This window comes from Cygnus atratus, chromosome 1, assembly GCF_013377495.2.
Source record: "Cygnus atratus isolate AKBS03 ecotype Queensland, Australia chromosome 1, CAtr_DNAZoo_HiC_assembly, whole genome shotgun sequence".
NCBI lineage: Eukaryota > Metazoa > Chordata > Aves > Anseriformes > Anatidae > Cygnus > Cygnus atratus.
Genome location: NC_066362.1, coordinates 200,690,529 through 200,709,344, shown reverse-complemented (window position 1 = coordinate 200,709,344; position 18,816 = coordinate 200,690,529). Strand labels below are relative to the sequence as shown.

At 38.3% G+C, this 18,816-nt stretch overlaps 1 protein-coding gene across 2 annotated transcripts in view; it reads left to right on the top strand.

Moving 5' to 3' along the window:
* The window catches only part of TMEM135 (transmembrane protein 135), a 181,451-nt gene that overhangs the window by 34,138 nt on the left and 128,497 nt on the right, over positions 1-18,816 (top strand). For both annotated transcript variants that reach the window (XM_035542443.2, XM_035542445.2), the window contains one exon: positions 8,127-8,160. In XM_035542443.2, the coding sequence (XP_035398336.1) occupies positions 8,127-8,160 (34 nt within the window). The remainder of the gene's footprint in view (positions 1-8,126; positions 8,161-18,816) is intronic.

Genomic DNA, 18,816 nt, shown 5'->3' with positions numbered 1-18,816 from the left:
TAGGCCTTCTATACCAAGAAAGTTAATGTTTTAAAAAATTGCTGGAAGTCCTTCGTTTCTTCTCCTGAGATTTGATTAATTTGTTATTCTTCTTTTATCTACTAGTCAATCTTTTATGAAACTAGTAAGCATTTTGGAATCTGATTTTTATCTCTTCATGAAATCTTGTGAGGTTAAACTGCACTCAATTTGAGGTCCCCCCCATAGGTTGGCCATTGCTTTGGCTCTGTAGACAGCATAGAGAAGCTGGGAGAGGAGGAGGAAAGGAATGATGAAAGAAAATCTGTATAAAAGAGTATAGAACAGTTCAAAAATTAAACTGTAGATGTTATCTTGGGTTGTACTAGCTGAAAACTCGGTAAGAGTTATTGGTACTAATTTAGCAGGAATGTATTACTGTAGATATATTTTCTTTTTGGCTTCTGTCCCTTTCTGGTTTTCTCATACCCTTTCTTTGGCATACATTCAAATCACAGAACATGTTGAGTTTACTTTCTTTCCTTTTAAGAACAACAAATTCTGAGTATTGGCAAGAAAAATAATAGCCATTGTATTTAACATACAACGTGCTCAAAGCGGGTATTACCGACTTGCAGTTTTGAGCAACTTTAAGCTCCTCAACTATAAAGTGTCTGTTTCCTACTTGAAACAACCCAAAATTTAGAAAGAGAAAATCTCTTAAAGAGAATAGTGGGGCTCTGGGACCTTAAACTGTATCTTTTGACATGAAGTTATGTGCCTGAACATTATCTTCGTGTGAAAAACTTGCTACCGGTATTTACTAAGCTCAAAAAGTAATCATTTTCTTTTCTGAAAACTTATTGCTTAGGTCTGTTTTCATAATTTTTGGCATTATTTTGAAAGCTTATCTGTTCCTGCTGATTTTAAGTGAACTTTTGCACCAGGATTTCACTGCTGGCCTCCAGCTGTCAGTAGGAAATTGGTGGGTGTGAGAGATTAACGATACCCTAAACATAATCTGTAGTTCTTGTGTTATTACAGGGATGCAATCACAACTCTGGATCTATCGTTGGTTAGCTTTTGGTGTCAAGCTGCTGTAGAGCAGAAAGAAAAACCTCTTCATTTTGACCTTTTTCTTTTTGGGGGAAGCCTATGATTTGTGTGTTTGATTTAATTCTGCAGGTTATGAAGTGGTGTGCTTTACAGTGTGGGGGGGAGGAAAGGGGGGGGAATTCTTCCTGTTTTTGCAGACCACAAATCCTGTCTGGGGAGCCATTACAAACTATTATGTTAGCTTCTTAGTTTATGCTAAGAAATTAAAGCCAGAGTTAACTCTTTCTTTTCTTTTTGCCTTTACATTTATTTGTTTTTATTGTGAGAAGGTACAAGGTAATGGCTTCAAACTTTAATGTAGTAAATCCGTATGGCATAAGCTGTGTCCATTTTACATTCCACTTGGTATTTACCTTTGAATCCACTGATTCCTTTGGAAGTAGTTGTGTATGTGATTTTAGGGCATACAGAAAATGATTGTCAGCTAAAGTAAGGTGATAAAAGTCAGGATATACAGCAGAGCCAGTGAACAGCGGTATTTATGAAATTCAAAGTTGAATTTGGAGGAAACTTGTTAAAAGTACATTTTTTCATAAAGACGAAATTTGCTATTTTAAAGCCACGTATAGTCCAGACCTTGTTGAATAGGTCACAGAAAGAGAAGTTTGACTTGGTTCATTTTAGCACCTATTGACTTGAATCAGACCTGTCAGTTTGACAATGCCAGTGATTTTCGGACAAGCAAAGCATGAGATTGGAATATTAGAAACGTGACCTCTTGAACTGGGGTTTGAGTTAAAAACCTTTATAGAAAAGCTAAAACAATCCTTATCTTAGTAATGTATTGGTTATTTTTTTCCCTCAACTTTTAAAATTCACTATGTACAGGGACAAATGTAACCCATCAGTGAGGCTGCTTAAGCAAGGAACACGTGCTCTTAATTGCATGCACGAAGATGTTTAACACGCTGCTTTATTCATCTGCAGGCTCCTTCCAGCCATCTCTGCCTGCTGACTGCTGCTGTGTGCTGGGGCAAAGAGAGCCACTGCAGGTTTTGGGGCTGGGATGTACTTGCCCCGTTGTGTACCTTGCTCCACGGTGTGATTTTACTAGCTCACAGTTACAGCTAACACCTACAGCTATTCTAACTGAAAGAGGTGCCCGTTGAGTCGATTTATGTGAGTTTTGTACGTAATGGCATTCATCATGCTGTGGTTATTTTGAGGTATTTGTGACTTGGTCACTTACTTCCATAGGAAAAAAAAATGTGATTATATAAAAAAAGACTATTTAAAAAAAGTATTTAGTTTAAATCTGTTTAGTTGCAGTAAACATTTAGATTTAAAGGTGTCTACTTGGAAGGATTTGTAGTTTTGTTTAAACAAGGCAATACAGAAGAAACGATTTAAACTTCATGTTGCCAAAAAAAAAAGTTACTCATGAGAAAGCCGCTTGACTGGCATGCTGTGTATTAGATATATAAAGATGGAGAGAGGAAGGCAAAAAGTAAATACTCAAAGGAGGAATGAATATCAAGAGAGAACTAGTTTAAAAAAATCACAAGTGTCTACCTCTCAGCTGTGGCTCTTCAGAGAAAAAGGTGATGTTGGCTTTGTTGGAGATCTTATCTTCTTGAGTGTGGTTGCGCTGCTGAAAGGCTGCGCTTCACACTGGTGTTCTTTGAAGCATCGTAGGGTCCTTCAGTGTGAAGTGGACAAATACAATTCATTTATAGTAAAAATGACATGAGCATAAGGGTGTTTTAAGGATTCACCGCACCTTCAGGCAAAGCTATTCTTTTTAGCTTAGCAACAACTTTTTTTTTTTTAAGGAAAACCATAAATATATTGAAGGAAAACCATAAACAAGAAGGGAGAATTGGCAGTAAATTTCATAGGAAAAAATGTCCTGGTTGTTTTTAAAATTGGAATTTTGTATGCCTTGCTATTATATTAAGCCAAAGCTCATATTACTTGTGAGAGTAAAGTTATTTGTTGAATTTTACAATGTGTCAAGCCAAGCAGAAAAGTATTTCTTAGCAAGCTGTCACACAAACAATATGTTGGCATGCAGATTTGGACAGTTGTTGCTCCTGTTGGGGTGAATAGGTTCTTTACCTCATGTGTAAGGCAATTTCAACTTTGGCCTCTATCAAATATGTTTTCCAGAACTTAAACCTGTATGAAAGTGTAAATATCTTGCTCACAGGAAGATGAACTCAAAGTATGAGATTGGCACTTTGATTTCTTTAAGATACTGTTGGTTAAACAAAGAATAGGAAATCTTTAATCTGCTTTCTTTATTTCCTGTACTTTCTTTTCAAGACCTTGAAGATGACTTGAAGTTTCTGAAAAACTGGAACAGCTTCGTAAAAGGAGTGTGTTTAAAGTCTTAGGGAACACGATGCAAAAACTGAAGGAGCTCAGTTTTTTGTTTAAGAAATTGTATGTGACTGGGTTGGTTGGGCTCTCACTAGTGTTATAGTGGAGGTAAAGATGTAACTGGTTTCAGTGACTGGAGAGATTTTTGTCTAGAACTAGGAAGCAAATTGTAAAAGTAGCATTCAGATAAGCTGTTACAACCACTGATAATCTCCTTGAAAAAAATTTAAAGACAAATTTGAGTGATTTTTATTTCTATTTTTTAAAGTGAGTGACTAATTCATTAATGAAAATTTATTTTATGTTAGGAAGTTAGATTATTTATTGCAGTAAACTCTTCTGATTTTTAGAAACTTTGGAAGAAATGTTGTCTAGTATTTTTAACTTGCTTTCTGCCTTTTTTTTTTCCATAGAACAGTGGAATTCCTGAATTGGAGAGGGCTGAGGGAGGCCATCTAGCCCAGCTTCCTGCTTGGAGCAGGATCAGCACTGACTTGGGACCGGGTTGCTTTGGGATTTCTATAGTCAGGCCTTGCAGACCTCTGAGGACAGAGGTCCTGCAACCCCTCTGGGTCCCTGTTCCAGTGCTTGACAGACTTGAGGCAGAAAATACTGTTTCCTCATTGCAAGTCAGAATCCCCCATTTTTCTGTAGCGTGCTTCAAAGAGGCTGGTTCTTGCCCTGGTAACCTTCTTGTGGTGCTGGAGGGCTGCTGTTAGGTCCCCCCTGTAACCTTCTAATCTCTGGGATGAACAAGCCCATGTTCCCCATCAGCTTCTCGCAGGGTGAGTGCTGCAGCCCCGGCCGTGCTGGTGCCCTCCCCTTGGCTCGTGCCAGGCAGTGAACTCTGTCTTGGTTGGGGGACCAAAGCAGGCCTAGCGGTCTGTGTGATGTCTAACGACTGCAAGTAAAGGGGATTAATCACTTCCCTTGACCTCCTACCTACACTTCTGTTAAGACAGCCCAGTGTGCTGCTAGGCTTCCTTGCTATTTTTGTCCTATAGCTTTTCATTATTTTTTTTAACAGTTATTTTTGACTCTTTCCTCTGGGTAATACAGTCACAAAAATATGTTGTTCTTTGAGCTTTATAGGCCATAGTTGAAGAGCTGTTGGTGTTAGAAGTTGGTCTGAATGCTACTGAGTTGTCCAAAAAGCAAGTTGTATCAAGTGAAACCTTTCTTTGAGGAAGCTACAAATGAACAGAAGAATTATCTTCTGGAAGAATGTGGTCTGTTATTTAAACATTAAGAATTGAAACAATGAGATTGGAATTATTCATCCCCAGATGACATAAACTGTGTTGAATAATTGCACTTGGAGACATTGCTGGCTTATTTCTCTAGCAAACATACAAGAAAATTCATGTGAATGTGGGAATGGGGAAAAAATTAGGTGAAACAAAATGAAAAGTATTCTAGACACTACTCCTCTTTGAAGCTTTAAAGGGTGATTCAAAAATGTGTTTGCTTTCATCCAATCACTTTTTTCAGGTAAAAGAAACCAGTCTTGCTAAGACTTCAAAAGAAATGTTTTTCTTAGGTTCTTTAGTTTAACAAAGCAGCCTGGCAGAATTGAATGGGACATACTGCCTCATTTTGTGTCCCACTAATGCAGCTCTATTGGATGCTGACTTTGCGTCCTTGTTCTAGTTCATCATTGGTCAACCTTTTATTAATTATGTCCTGGTGTGTGTGTGTGTGTGTGTGTGTTTATTTCCTTTCCCCAAATTAAAGATTCTGTGTGTCATTGCTAGCCGGTCAAGAGAAGGGGATAGTCCTTCTCTACTCTGCACTGATGCAGTGCTACCTCACCTTGAGCACTGTGTGCAGGCTTGGGAACCACAGTATAAAAAGGACATGAAACTATTAGAGTGTCCAGAGGAGGGCTACAAAGTTGATGATGAGTCTAGAGGGAAGATGTACGAGGAGCAGCTGAGGTCCCTTGGTTTGTTCAGCGCAGAGCAGGCTGAGGGGGAGGCCTCATGGCGGCCTGCAGCTCCCTCACGAGGGGAGCAGAGGGACAGGCGCCGAGCTCTGCTCTCTGGGGACAGCGACAAGACCCGAGGGAACGGCATGGAGCTGGGACAGGGGAGGGTCGGGCTGTATGTTAGGTAAAGGTCCTGCACCCAGAGGGTGGTTGGGCACTGGGACAGGCTCCCCAGGGCAGTGGTCACAGCACCGAGCCTGATGGAGTTCAAGAAGTGTTTGGACAGCGCTCTCAGCCATAGGGTCTGATTTTTGGGTGGTGCTGTGTGGAGCCAGGAGATGGACTCGATGATCCTTGTGGGTCTCTTCCAGCTTGGGGATATTCTGTGATTTGGAACTGTCTAGGATGTGGGAGATAGTATCAGCTGAAAGATGGAATTGAAGCAGTGGGAAGCTAAAATGAAGATTTTGGTGAGATTAACCTCTAAATAGAAAATGGCAGAGATGAAGAAAGCACAGAGGAGTAAAGGGAAATAAAAATGTGTGTGCATGTCCACTTGGGCTTTGATGGTCAGCATCAGTGGTGTAACTACCTGCTGATCTAGGTCCTCCAGAGATTAACCTTCAACACTGGTTTCATGGGCTGGGGGGGTTAAATGTTAGCTGTTTTGTAGTGTCTTTAAGCCTCCAAAGCAGGTGATTACACATGGCAGACTAATTATTTCTGTTATTTAATTATTTCCTGCTCTTGTAATACTATTTTCCAATTATATGTGTCTCTTATTTACCAGCTGCAGCTTTAATACAGTCCTTGGGTTGTATCAGCGACCCTGTTGTTTGGACCAGCTCCATCTTTCTGTCCTGTTTTCCATCAGCTGTCATTGTTACAAAGTAGTGCCACATTTTCTGAGCTTCCACCCACTTTCTACCAGTTGAGTTCACAGTTGGGTTAGGTTTGCTGGATCACATTTGCACAGGGCTGGGAAGAGTTGTTTTCTGTAAAAAACATGGAGATATTTATTGTTAAAGCAGTCACAGAATGAATTTGGGGGAAAAAAGACTGTTTCTGCTTGGAGTTAGCTGAGGCCTTGTTCAGCAGCAAATGCAGACAGGCTTGCTTCAGGCACTTTCAGATGATGTCATCTAGCAGCTTTCTGTATTTTCAACTCCAGAAGTTATTTCCTTGTGTGCTTTCATTGTCTGCATGTTTTTCCTCCCTCTGACCACCTACTTCTTGTATCGGTCTCACTGCAGCTGCACTGTAGCTTCTTATTTCTTTCCTTCCTCTTCTCTAGCCCCTTTTCCTTTCTTTGTCTTTGCGATTGGCAGGTTGCATTTAACACTTGGCCAAGAGGGACCACAATAAAAGCTACGAATTTGACAAAATCAAGCTCCTGGATTTTTAGTACTTGGAAAAAGAAAAAAAAAAATCAGTGGGAGGCCAAAGCCTGCATGTCATCCCAGCCTGTGTGATACAGATACTACCAGAGAGAATCCATGAAGTAAATTGTGCAGTAGCCAAGCTGTGCAATACACACTATAATACTATTGTCAAAACACTCATTATACTCTTAAAGCAGTGAGAGCTTAAAAAGCTTAAAGATTCATTGGTTGTTCGTGGACCTGTTCAAGAGTTCAATTCATGTACTGTACAAGGTGAATTTTCATTCCTTCCTGGTTAGAAGCAGCATGCAGGATTGGGGTACTTTACTGTGAGTTATGGAAGTCTCTTTGCTTTAATGTTTCAAGATACAATTCCCTATATGTTGTCTGTCTGTTTTTTTGTGTGCTCCATCCTCACCAAATCTTTAGATTTGGGCTTTTTTTTATCCCTGAGGTTTCTATGCTATGATCTTGTTGTTTTTTTTTTTGTATCTGCACATGCAGAGTGGTAGTAGGTGGGGAAGGTATTCAAAGAGGATTTTTTTTTAAACAATCTGCTTTTGTTAGTTAAAGTTTTGAACTTCAACAAAATTTGAATCTTGCATGTGAATAGAGAGCAACCTGTGGGACTCAGGATGATGTAACATTGCTTCTTCAAATTCAAAGTGATGTGGAAGCACTAGAGCTTTTAAATGGGATATATCCCTATGCCTCACATACCGGTTGTGAGAAACGTGTAAATCTAGATGCTTTGCTTGGCAAAGTTATAAACACCTGGACGTGAGGGTTAGAAAATACTGAACAAGCTTTTTTCTTTCCTTTTCAATTTTTTTTTCTGCTTGCTGCCTTGGAACCATGCAATTGGAATTTATTTCCTACTGTGTTTGATTTTGTGTCCTTGTATAATTGCACTGATTTCAAGTTGTTTTGTTAACATGCAGCCCTCTTAAGCACTCTATGCTTAAAAACTTAAAATATCATGACAAATATACAGACTTGGGTGGGTTGGACCTTCTGTCATTCATGTTTGTAACAGTGTTAAAAAAAATCCCAAATGGTGTGAAGACAAATGAGTTCAGCTTATAAACTCATTTCCATATTAAGTTTAACAGTTAAACATGATGGTATTATATTTGAGGCTTTCACTTTGTGTTATTCAAGGTGCCTTGCCCCTTCATGATGACTTCATGACTCGTGCAGTAGCAATCACTATATATAACTCTGTACTTATAATTCTTCACTGCTTTGATACTGTGCTATGAAGGTACTACTTTTGGTTTCATATGTATTTTTCTGTAGGGTAGCAATGATCCATCCTAAATTCTGTTCTTTAATGCAGTATTCTGATGCTTAAACTGTTTTTTCTTCATTTTGCAAAAAGTTATAGATTTATTCACCAATTTTATAACTTCTGTTTCTAGGAGAGGACTCCTCACAATTTACATGGCCAATCAAGTAAGTAGTCCTTTATTTCAAGAGTAAAAATGTGTAATATCATTGGAAACGCGTCTTGTTTAAAATGGATTAGTGCTGAGATCCATTGCCTTTTTAATCCTTTGAAGACTTCTGTTTTTCAATTGAAGAATTATGTGCTGTTAGGTAATGAAAGTTATCTTAATAGCAAATTGTGCTCTTAGGTGTTTCAGGAGTAGCTGTAAAGCACATGCTGAACTGTAGTTTGTTGTACTGTGTTGAAATTTCTTGTATCATAAGCCCAAGAAAATGGATAATTTTATGTCCCTTCCTTAGTAGAATGACATATGGTACTTTCAATGATCATTATTTTTCAGACAAGTAGTCCAACAATATAAGCGTCAGTTTTATTATTAATCATTCTTCAAACTGATATAGAATATTATGCAAGCAAACATTTTTACCAGATGGTTGTATCAATTTAATTTTGTCATGTTCTTTGTAATCTTTGTCAAGTAACAGTAGTAAACTTACGCAAATACTTTGTACATTAACTTTTTCTAACTATGTACTTCTGTAACATGATTATATTTCTTGAGGAATGATTGTATTTGCCAGAAGAATTATCTAAAGCTTTTTTATAGTGAGTTGTATAAAGAGTCATAGAAACAAGAAGGAAAACAAAACAAAACAAAAAAACCAACCAGACAACCTAAGAGGTGTTTTAGAACACTGTAACAATTTACTGGAGCCTCGAGAGAATCGTATGAGCTTAAGCCTCTTTAAAGATTTGTTAGTAAAAGTGCTGAGACAAAGACAATTTATTGCAGTACAGATTGGAGTGATAACACCAATACTTTCTCTTCCATTCTGGTAAAGCCATTGTTGATAACTGTTGTAATTGTGACGATACTTGGATTGCTTTTGGAAAGAGAAGATATTTCACGTGCTAGCAAGTAAATATCCTATCCATACAAATATTTCAAAATATAGCAACGCCCATTAGAGTTCTATTTCAAATTCTGGTGTTTAAATTTTTTTAGGCAGGAATTGTTTCTTACTTTATTCTGTATTCGTACAGTGCCTGTCATTATAGACTCACTCATGAGTAGAGTTTACAGAATTCAGAAGAGAAGAAATTAATTTTCACTATTAATTATATTGATTTCAACTACTTTTTACTGTTTGTAATATGTAACATTGCTGTTTTAACTTTTATCCACTTGACTTGGATGGCTCATACCCTGTCCGTTAAGTTTCCTTTTTGTTCGTGATTTTTTTCTAATTTGAGAAGAAAATGAATTGTCTCCTTGAAATTTAATTAGTTATATGTTCAGACCCTCAATAACACGTAATAACAGCGTTGGATTCCTACGGGGATAACTTCGGTTATCCTAAGGATAACCTGGTTATCCTTAGGATCACTAAGGTTTGAATTTGTTCTTGAATTAAGAAGAGTAGGTGTGTAAAAGTGTCTCATTCAGGAAGCATAGATTATTATAAAAGTAGTGATAATGAGTTGGACATCTCATTGTTAATTTGGATTGGGCTTTTCAAGAGAGAGGGAGGAAATAAGTATGCTTAAATAGCAAAATCTCTTGAGTATCCTAGTACTGAGAAAGCTCATTACGTCCATGGCTCTTAAGTTGTGATGCCACACAGCTCACTTGATGTTGGACAGTGTTATAAGGGAAAAGTCAACCACTGTAGTCAGATTTGTAGTCAGATTTTATGGAAGCCATTTATTGCCATGAACATTCTCTTCAACGTAATGGTTTATTTTAGTAACTAGTCTTTGAACTTGGGACAGCCAACGGTTTGGTTCATAAACTGCCCTTGATTATGACATACTTACCTTGTTAGCAAGCTGTGTAGTCACTGCAAATATTTTCCTACTTGCATTGCTTGTCTCTGGTTGAGAACTGCCTATGCCTTAAGTTTTACTCATAACTTCACTGTGTCCTTAAAGTATTTGTTACCTTTAGATTGCAGCATGTTCTGAGAGCTGTCATACTTTAGTTGTTAATGCTGGTATCTAGATTTCAGACCTGGAATGCAATGTGGCTTAAGCTAGTTGTCAGGTCGTGAAAATGGAGAATGGATATGAAATGGGAAATTACTCTGCATTTCTTGCATTTTATAAAAATTGGTTTCAGAACCTATTCACATATTCTTTGAACTAAATGTATTACGTTTTTTGTTTCATGTTTTGCTAAAGTATATCTTACAGTCTGAGCAATAATTCCATCTTTTTTTGTGGTTCTTCGTGAGTGCCTTTGTCTAGTTGGGGGGTAATTGTAATTAGGGCTATTGGTTATTATAAGCAATTATCTTGACTATTGCCACAGTGAATTTTTATAGCCATATTAGGGCCTTGAAAATAGGAACCTTTAAAATAGGAAAATACTATTTATATTGGCCATGTTGGCAATGCTTGACAGTTTGTGCTCAGAGATGAATTTATGTGGTGAAATGGGCATGACAGGTGTGAAAGTCTTCATGTATGGCTGCCTTTGAGGAGCAAAACACAGGAGAGTGTGAAAGGCAGAAGGGTTAAGGACCTTTGTTTTGAAAAGGCAACATCTTTATTGATTTTTTTAATTACTAGAAACATACGAATAAGTGTCCTGACTAATTTTAAGTAATGCAGGGACTTATATGACCCAGAACTCCCCAGTTGTATTTTCTGACTACTTACAGGATGAAATGACAGGTTAAATTGTTTATGCTGTATATGTTCTGCGGAAAAATTGAATGAAAGTGCTTTTTTAAAGTAGCTTTCTGCTAAATTGAGTTTATTAGAACAATGCATGTGAAAGGTTTTTTTTTTGACTTAAGTAGAAGAAATAAATATAGGAATATATGATATGCAGTCTAAAATCAACTTCTGAGTTTTTTTTTTTGTTAGAAGTAAACTAATATGCCTGAGCCCTAACATGGTTGAAAATGTGGGTTTGGAAGTTTTTAACTAGTTACAGTCTGAGAACTGATGTTTCTGTAATACCCCAGCGGAGAGCTGCAGTAGTCAGTGCTGGGGACCACACAGAAGCACAGAGCCTTTCAAGTTCTATTTTGGATTGCACATGTTAAAGTCAAGACGTTTCTAGGATTGTAAGGGATGCATTGGTAGTGAACGTATAAGATAATCCTTTATGGATAATTTGAGATCAAAAGGAACCCCAAGATTCCAACAAAAGGTGGAAACTGAAATGTAATATCTTCAGTTATTTTTATCTGGAAAAGATGATGATATCAATAAATGAGCGGCCATGAATGATACCTATAGCTCTTAGGTTTCAAAACAGTTATGGCATACTTCATTGTGAACAGCTTGACATTTGAGTTGTTGCTTTGAAGTTTAAGAAACCATGTCTTTGAATTAGTTGTTTTTTTGTGTGTTGAAACTAAACTGACTAAAAGAGGGTCTGACTAAAAAATAAAAAACAACCTGCAAGATAGAAAAGAGACTAATCTGGACTAGGACCCTTTTTTTGTTATAAAAGTTTTTGAGAAATAAAAAATTTTGAAAATTGATACATTGCCATTTAAATGCTATCCCAAGACACTTATCCTAGTGTATGCTCAACTGTACAGTGTTTGCTCTTCTCTGAAAAAAATGGAGGTGTATTTACATTTTGTTTGAAATTCAAACTGTGCCTCATTATATCAGACTTCATTCATTTTATACTATAATTTCTAATGGATTTGAGTAGAATCACAGAATAACTTAGGTTGGAAAAACCCTTAAGATCATCAAGTCCAACCACCAGCGTATCACTACCAAGCACACCACTAGGCCGTGTCCCTAAGTTCTATACCCACATGTCTCTCACGTATTTCCAGCGCTGGGGACTCTCTGCTACTTCCCTGGGCAGCCCGTTTCATTGCACGACCACCCTTTCCATGAAGAAATTCTTCCTGATGTCTAATCTAAACCTTGAATGGTGCAACTTGAGACCTTTTAGTCATATCCTATCACTTGGCACCTGAGGAAAGAGACTGACACCCTCCTCACTGCAGCCTCCTTTCAGGTAGTTGTAGAGAGCAATGAGGTCTCCTCTCAGCCTTCTCTTCTCCAGACTAAACAGCCCCAGTTCCCTCAGCCGCTCCTCATAACTCTTGTTTCCAGTCCCTTCACCAGCTTCGTTGAACTTCCCTGCACGTGCTTGATCAACTCCACATCCTTCTTGTGGTGAGGGGCCCAAAACTGAACACAGGTCTGGAGGTGTGGCCTCACCAGTGCCGTGTACAAGGGGACAATCACCTCCCTGGTCCTGCTGGCCACACAATTTCTGATGCAGACCAGGATGCTGTTGGCCTTCTTACACACTTGGGCACACTGCTGGCTCATGTTCAGCCAGCTGTCAACCAGCACCCCCAAGGCCCTTTTCTGCCAGGCAGCTTTCCAGCCTCTCTTCCCCAAGCCCATACCGCTGCACGGGGTTGTGGTGACCCAGGTGCAGCACCTGGCACTTACCCTTTCTGATTGTCATGTATGGTGTTATACATAAAAAAAAAAAAAAAAAAAAAAAAAATTGGAAATGTTAACATTAACAAGTTGTTCTTCAGGGTCACAGGTTAAACAATATAAAGTTCAGGCATGAGATCAGACAGCTGGATTGGATGCAAAAGGCAGAGTGGGAATGTTGGGGACTGGCTTTTGACTGTGATAGAAGGAGTTGATGTAGGAATCATTCCCAACCATAGAGAGGGCATTAGGGAGTGGAAAAAATAAAAATTTGAAAAATAAGTTGAGAAAGATCAAGAAAAGAAGGCAGCAGTACAACCCAAAAATGAGAAATTAGAACTCTTTGTAGTAAGAGACATGAAGGATTGGAGCTGAGCTGATGTAATGAGAGTTGGATTGTGGGAGTGTTGTAGGTATAACAAGTGGAAGATAGATGGGAGAACATAGAGACTGTGCTACTTAAAGCAGAAAGCAGATGATAAAGAAAATGATAGGTTTGGAGGGAAAGGAAGTAATGAATTTTGCTGCAATGAAGAAAAATTTAGCAAGAGCCTAGAGAGAGAGAGAGAGGGACAAAGAGGGTACTGTTGGTGCCTTGAATATGGGAGTTGGAGAAAATGTTGTCAGCAGTAACATCTGGATGAATTCTACACCGAAAAAATGGCTAGTCCATGTTGCTCTTACTGCTGTCCTGATGTTAGGTCATCAGTGCATCTATCATTGATGAAGTATTGAATATAGGAGCTCATATACCAAGGAAGAGATACTGTTTTAAGGTAAGAAACACGTGGCCATCAGTAGTAAGAAAAGGGAGCATTTTCCTTTCAAACAAAATTTTGGAGGAAGAATGCATCTTCCTGGATGTAAAGTAAAACAGTGATCACCTGTTACAGATAATATGGATTAAGAGAAATACTGAGAGAACAGCAAGGAGTGTAAGACGACTACCATAAGGGGAAGTCCTTCAAAATTTTGTACGCTTGAACTTATGACATTTTTCTGGAAAATTTGAGGGCTGCTGTGGGTGTTCAACAGCCTGTTGATGAGGCTGGGAGCCTGCTTACTGTGGTACTTGCTCTTCCTTTTGGGCATACCAACTCCTTCCTTTCCCTGTGTCTGCTCTTACAGAAATACTTTTTCAGTAGTATTTCAAGTCCAGTTAGGAAATAGTTAAAGCTAAAAAAAAAAAAAATAAAATAATACTGTTGACATTAAATACTGAGTAGAACAAGTTGATCAAAAGTATTTGAGTGGGTATTGCTCTGTTTCAGTGTATGATAGAGCACAGGTAGTATAACTGAGAATGGTTTCTTTCGCTTTTGAAGTGCAAGCAGTATCAGAGTTGAATTGTTTTTCATTTACATAAATAGTCTAAATCTGGCTTCGTTTTGGCTGTACCTTTGTTTACTCCAAGCAAGCAATGTAAAGAATAAGTATTGCGCTCCTATGGCTTGAGCTACTTGGTCTAGAACCAAGCAAGAATGCTGAAGCACAGATCCACAAAGAAGTCGCTCTGGGTCTAATGGAGAAATGAGTATCCAGCGCTCTTTAGTCACAGCTTAACTCCAGGTGTTTGTATGCTTTCTTACAGGATGGAAGTCGTAGCAATTCAAAGTACCGCTAAATCTTCATGCTTTGCAGTATTTAAAAAATCAGAACCAGTAGTCTAGTGTAAGATACATGGTACACTTTGGCAGCAAACAAAGCTTAACAGGAGTATAGTGGAATATAAAAAGTGGTTTGAATGTTTGAGGCCAAGGGCCCTCCAATATCACTTTCCATGTACACTAAATTTGTTGTTATTGTTTTCGTGCCTTGTGGGGAAGGTATGTGGAGGGACAAAAGAAGGGGCAGAGACTTGCTATGGCAAGAGAAGCAGCAACAACAGAAATCTACTTTTAAGCTGTGCTGTTGCTGATCCTGTTCGCCTAAAGGCAAAATGGTAGTATTGTAAATGAAGATAATTGCATACAAAAAGTACTCTGCCAGTGAACATTCCTGAGTGATTTTACTAACCAGCTTATCAAGTGTTTTCTGTACAAACTTGCAAATGAGTTGGAATTGTTATGAATGTTTCAGTACCTTGGGCCTGTTACAGTTAAATGTATGATAGTGTGAAAATACAGATTCCAGTTTTTTTCCTTGAGTAATGTGCTATATGACTATAAAATCACATTTATGTTGTGTAACTTGCAAGTCTTTTGAGAAATTATTACCTAATGGTATTATATACTATAAAACATTATATATCAAATTAGAAATATCCTTAAAAATAAGGTCTTGTCATTTTTTTCAGCGATAATTCTTTGAAATAATAGGTGTTCGAATTATCCCATTTGTTTTGGCAGGCCATTATATTTGGTTACACAGTTTATTTACTGTAACGCAAAAAAATGTTTTCTGTTTAAGATTACTAAATTGACATTTTATAAACAAGGCACCAACTCCTTTTCCATTGGGAACAACACAGTTTTAATCAAAAGATGAAGACAATGTAGACTGAAGAAGGCCAGATGGATTTACATTTACCCAATAAATATTTTAGAGTTTTTAGAAGCTCTGTATTCTAGGAAAACGGATTTTCCCACTCCTCCGTTCTCTTTTTAGGTAATTAAAATTTCGTTGTGTGCTTTCATGGTATTTCTTCTTTATTAACATTATACAAGGACTGCTGGGATGGGGAAGCTCACCTCTCTATTTAGTTTATCAGCCAAGGTATGAATACCCAGATTTTTTTTTTTTTTTTAACTTCTCTAACGTCTAAGAAGTGACCTCCGTAACTGAAAATGCATCAAGTAAATGCTTGAAACACTTGTCTCCTTGGGGTCTAGCTGTTCTCCTGCCACCATCTCTTGGTTTGTCACAGTTAACTGTGGCCCTCTTCTGAGGCGACAGTGGCTTTGGTTACAGCAGCTGGAAGGGACCACATGTATTTATTCTCTGATGTTGCCCAGGCTAGATAGCCCTTTCATTCCTTCCATTATTAGCTTTTGAGTTGAGTTGTAGCAGTTTAAGAACCATTGCTTAGTTCTTCCTTATGGGCAAAAAGAAAGAAAAAAGTACTATGCTAACTTTTTTATTAGAGTAGTAAAATTCTTATTTTCTCAACGTTATAATGTATTGGTAGAAAAGCATGAATACTTTGATATTCTGCTTTTGGCTTCCTGGTTAACTTAGAGGAAAAAATGCAGTTTGAAAGCTTGCTGGGAAGCTCTCTGCTTTTCCTCATTGGAAGCCATGCTGAGGTAGAGGTCCGGATCCCAGTGTCATTCCTGGCTGGAGGAGGACAAACTCCTGATGTTGTGGTAGTGCTGTCAGCTGAGGTACGTGTCTGTCACTGCTGCCTGGGTAAGGGAGGAGCAGAAAGGTCAGTATTTAGTGTTGTCTGAAAAGAAGTCTCAAGGACTCATGGCATAATTTCTGCTGTTGCATGGACGAGCTGCCACAGATAATGATGTACTGCTGGCTGTAGTTGATAAAGGCTTAACTTCTAACAGGCGTGCCAAAACTCGTTTTAGTACTAACAAGAAACCAATCATCTCTGGTGTCAAGTTATACATCACTATCAACTCAGCAGTGTTTTTTCTGAGGCTACAGCTTTAATACACGTCCTCTTCAACACATCTTAAATTTGAAGCTCACTTGAGAGTCCTGAATCCCCGCTTCTAACAGTAGCATTTTGGCTATTGGGAGGATTTGTTTGCTTCCACTTGTATCAGGTCATGCAATGTTCTTTGATAAGACCTGCCTTTTGTTGAGGAATGGTATTTTTCTGCTGTTCCATCATCTGGATTTAGTAGGAAAGCTCCTTCCTTGACTTCCTTTTCTTTAATGCCTGGAGCTTACTGGAAAAAGAGGGTAGAAGAGCTTGCATCTTTTTCATTTCATAGAAGACACAATCAGATGGAGCTCATCTGACATTTATTCTGTGGCCTTCATATCACATGCTGTCTTGTGTTATATTTCTGCTCTTGTGTCATTCTCTCAGCATCCCCAGGGTACAGTTCAAGAAGTGATGCTGTTAATACTATGTACCAATTGTAGACTGGAGTGGGAAACTAAATAAAGTGTTAAATGTAGTAGTAGGAAAAGGATGAAATGTTTTTTATTAAAATGTTAATAGCATTACATAAAAAGGAACATAATTTTGTGAGTAGTGGGGAGGAATATGAAGTTACTCAAAACAAATGGTTACTCTTTAATGCCTGACAGTAATGTTCAGGTCTGTTCCACAAGCACCTAAGCAGAAGAAGATTTTTACCCTTTCACGGAATGCTTGATTTTATTTTGGTGACTGTGCAGGGAAGTGTATTGTATGATCAACATTTCCAAGCTCCTTGCTTAGAAATTAAATGCAGATGTTTTCAAATAATCAAAGACTTAGGCATGTTTTATTCTAGTAGATAAATGCTCAAAACACTTTCCAAAAATTTTATTTTGGAATTCAGAATTAGATGCCATAAATGGGTAAGCTGTATACTTTACACATATCATGTTCTGTGGGATAGGCAGTTTGGCAACTGAAACAGGCAATATTGAAATAAATTGCTACTTTTAAATATAAACTTTACATAAAACTCGTATGAGAAGAGAAATACGCTGCAGTCTTACTCTCCTTCAAAAAGAGCATAATGTGGACTAATTCGATTAACAGAATACTTCACGTAATCAAATTATGGATAACTGATGGCTCTCTAGCATGGCTTTAAAAGGTTGAAACTTAAGGTCATTGTCACTACCCCCACGTGAAGTCTTTAAGAGGCAGGTTTTAAAATTAGGAGTCATGTGAACTTAAACACTGCTGATGTCTTCACTTTTAAGTAATACAGTAATAAAGTTAGATCCTAGCAGCTGGCGCTCTTGCGGATTGACATGGCTAATTGGCTTTGGCATCTTAGCCTCAGGAAACCTCATCCATCACTTCAGAGCAGGACATTTGGCAAGAGTCAGAGAAAACATTTAATACTTTGTCTCTTGCTTTCTATGCAAAGCTGCTTTGCGTTTTTGAGCTTTCCAGTGGATCTTGTTAAACGCTCAATGCAATACTTATTTTTACGCTCCTTTAACGAGATCTTTTACAGTGAGTAGCTACTTGTTTGACTTTCTAGAATTACCAAAAATGTCAGTATTACAGATCGGTTTTGAAACTTCTCTCTCAGATAAAACTTCTGTCTTTTATAGCTTATGCAAAATTCTGGATCAGAAACACTGTGTTAAAGTTAGATGACTTTTTGCTGGTCAGTAACTAGGATTAAAGGAATGTTTAATTTCAGGTTATGAAGAACTCTCAAACCTATCTCTAGTGTGAAAAGCATTTCTAATTTTTAGAATTACTGTAGGTGAGAATTTGGTAGATTAAAAAAAGATGGGTCAGGAGATATTTCAAGGCTTCCCAGCAGGTGAAGTCCAAGTAGTGTTTGAGAACTGAAGGTTTTCCCGGTGAGAGGAAAGGGTTTCAGAGGTCTGCTGGGAGAGGCTTGTGGGAGCAAGAGTCTCTTCCTACACCCCAACAATAGACTGTTGGGGTGTAGGAAGAGTCCTCTCCCCTTCTGCCAGCTCTTTACATTGTCAGGCATTCATGTTTGCTCCTCAAACCTTGAAGAAACGCAGCCTTCACCCCCCTCTCCAGGCTCATCCCAGGGTGAACACAAGGCAGGAGGGGAAGGCGTTCATGAGCTGCAGACCTTGGAGTTTTGGGGAACCGTTTTGTATGACCTTTTCTTAGGTATATTTACGAGAAGCACTCACCATTTAGTCAGCTTTCTCTTGCTGGGGTGCAGAGGAAATGTGGAAGGACATTTGCCCGTTCTCAGAGATGAGCCGGCTCCGAGCATTCAGGGCCAGCAGCAGAACCGCTCACTGCATGGTAGGCCTCATCCGTGAACCCCTGCTTTACCTCTTTCTCTATGTCCCTCTCTATAGCCTTTTAACGAAACTGGGAAGTTTTAATGTATAAAATTTTTGGAAGCTTTAATTTTTGAGGTTTTGGCAGTTCCACTTAAAATCTCCAATTGTTGTGCGGGTGATGATAGTTGTTGTCACGCTGCTTCTGGAACTGATCAAGTGTTAAGACAGCTTGGGAGTCGTGGCATTCGGATTTCATTTTATAAAAGAAGAAAACTTTAATTCTGTGTTCAAAATACGCAGAATGAAAACATTTTGAAGAGGAATGCAGTTTACATAAGTGTAAGCTCATCCTTCTAGTTTATGACTTAATTAAAAAACATTTT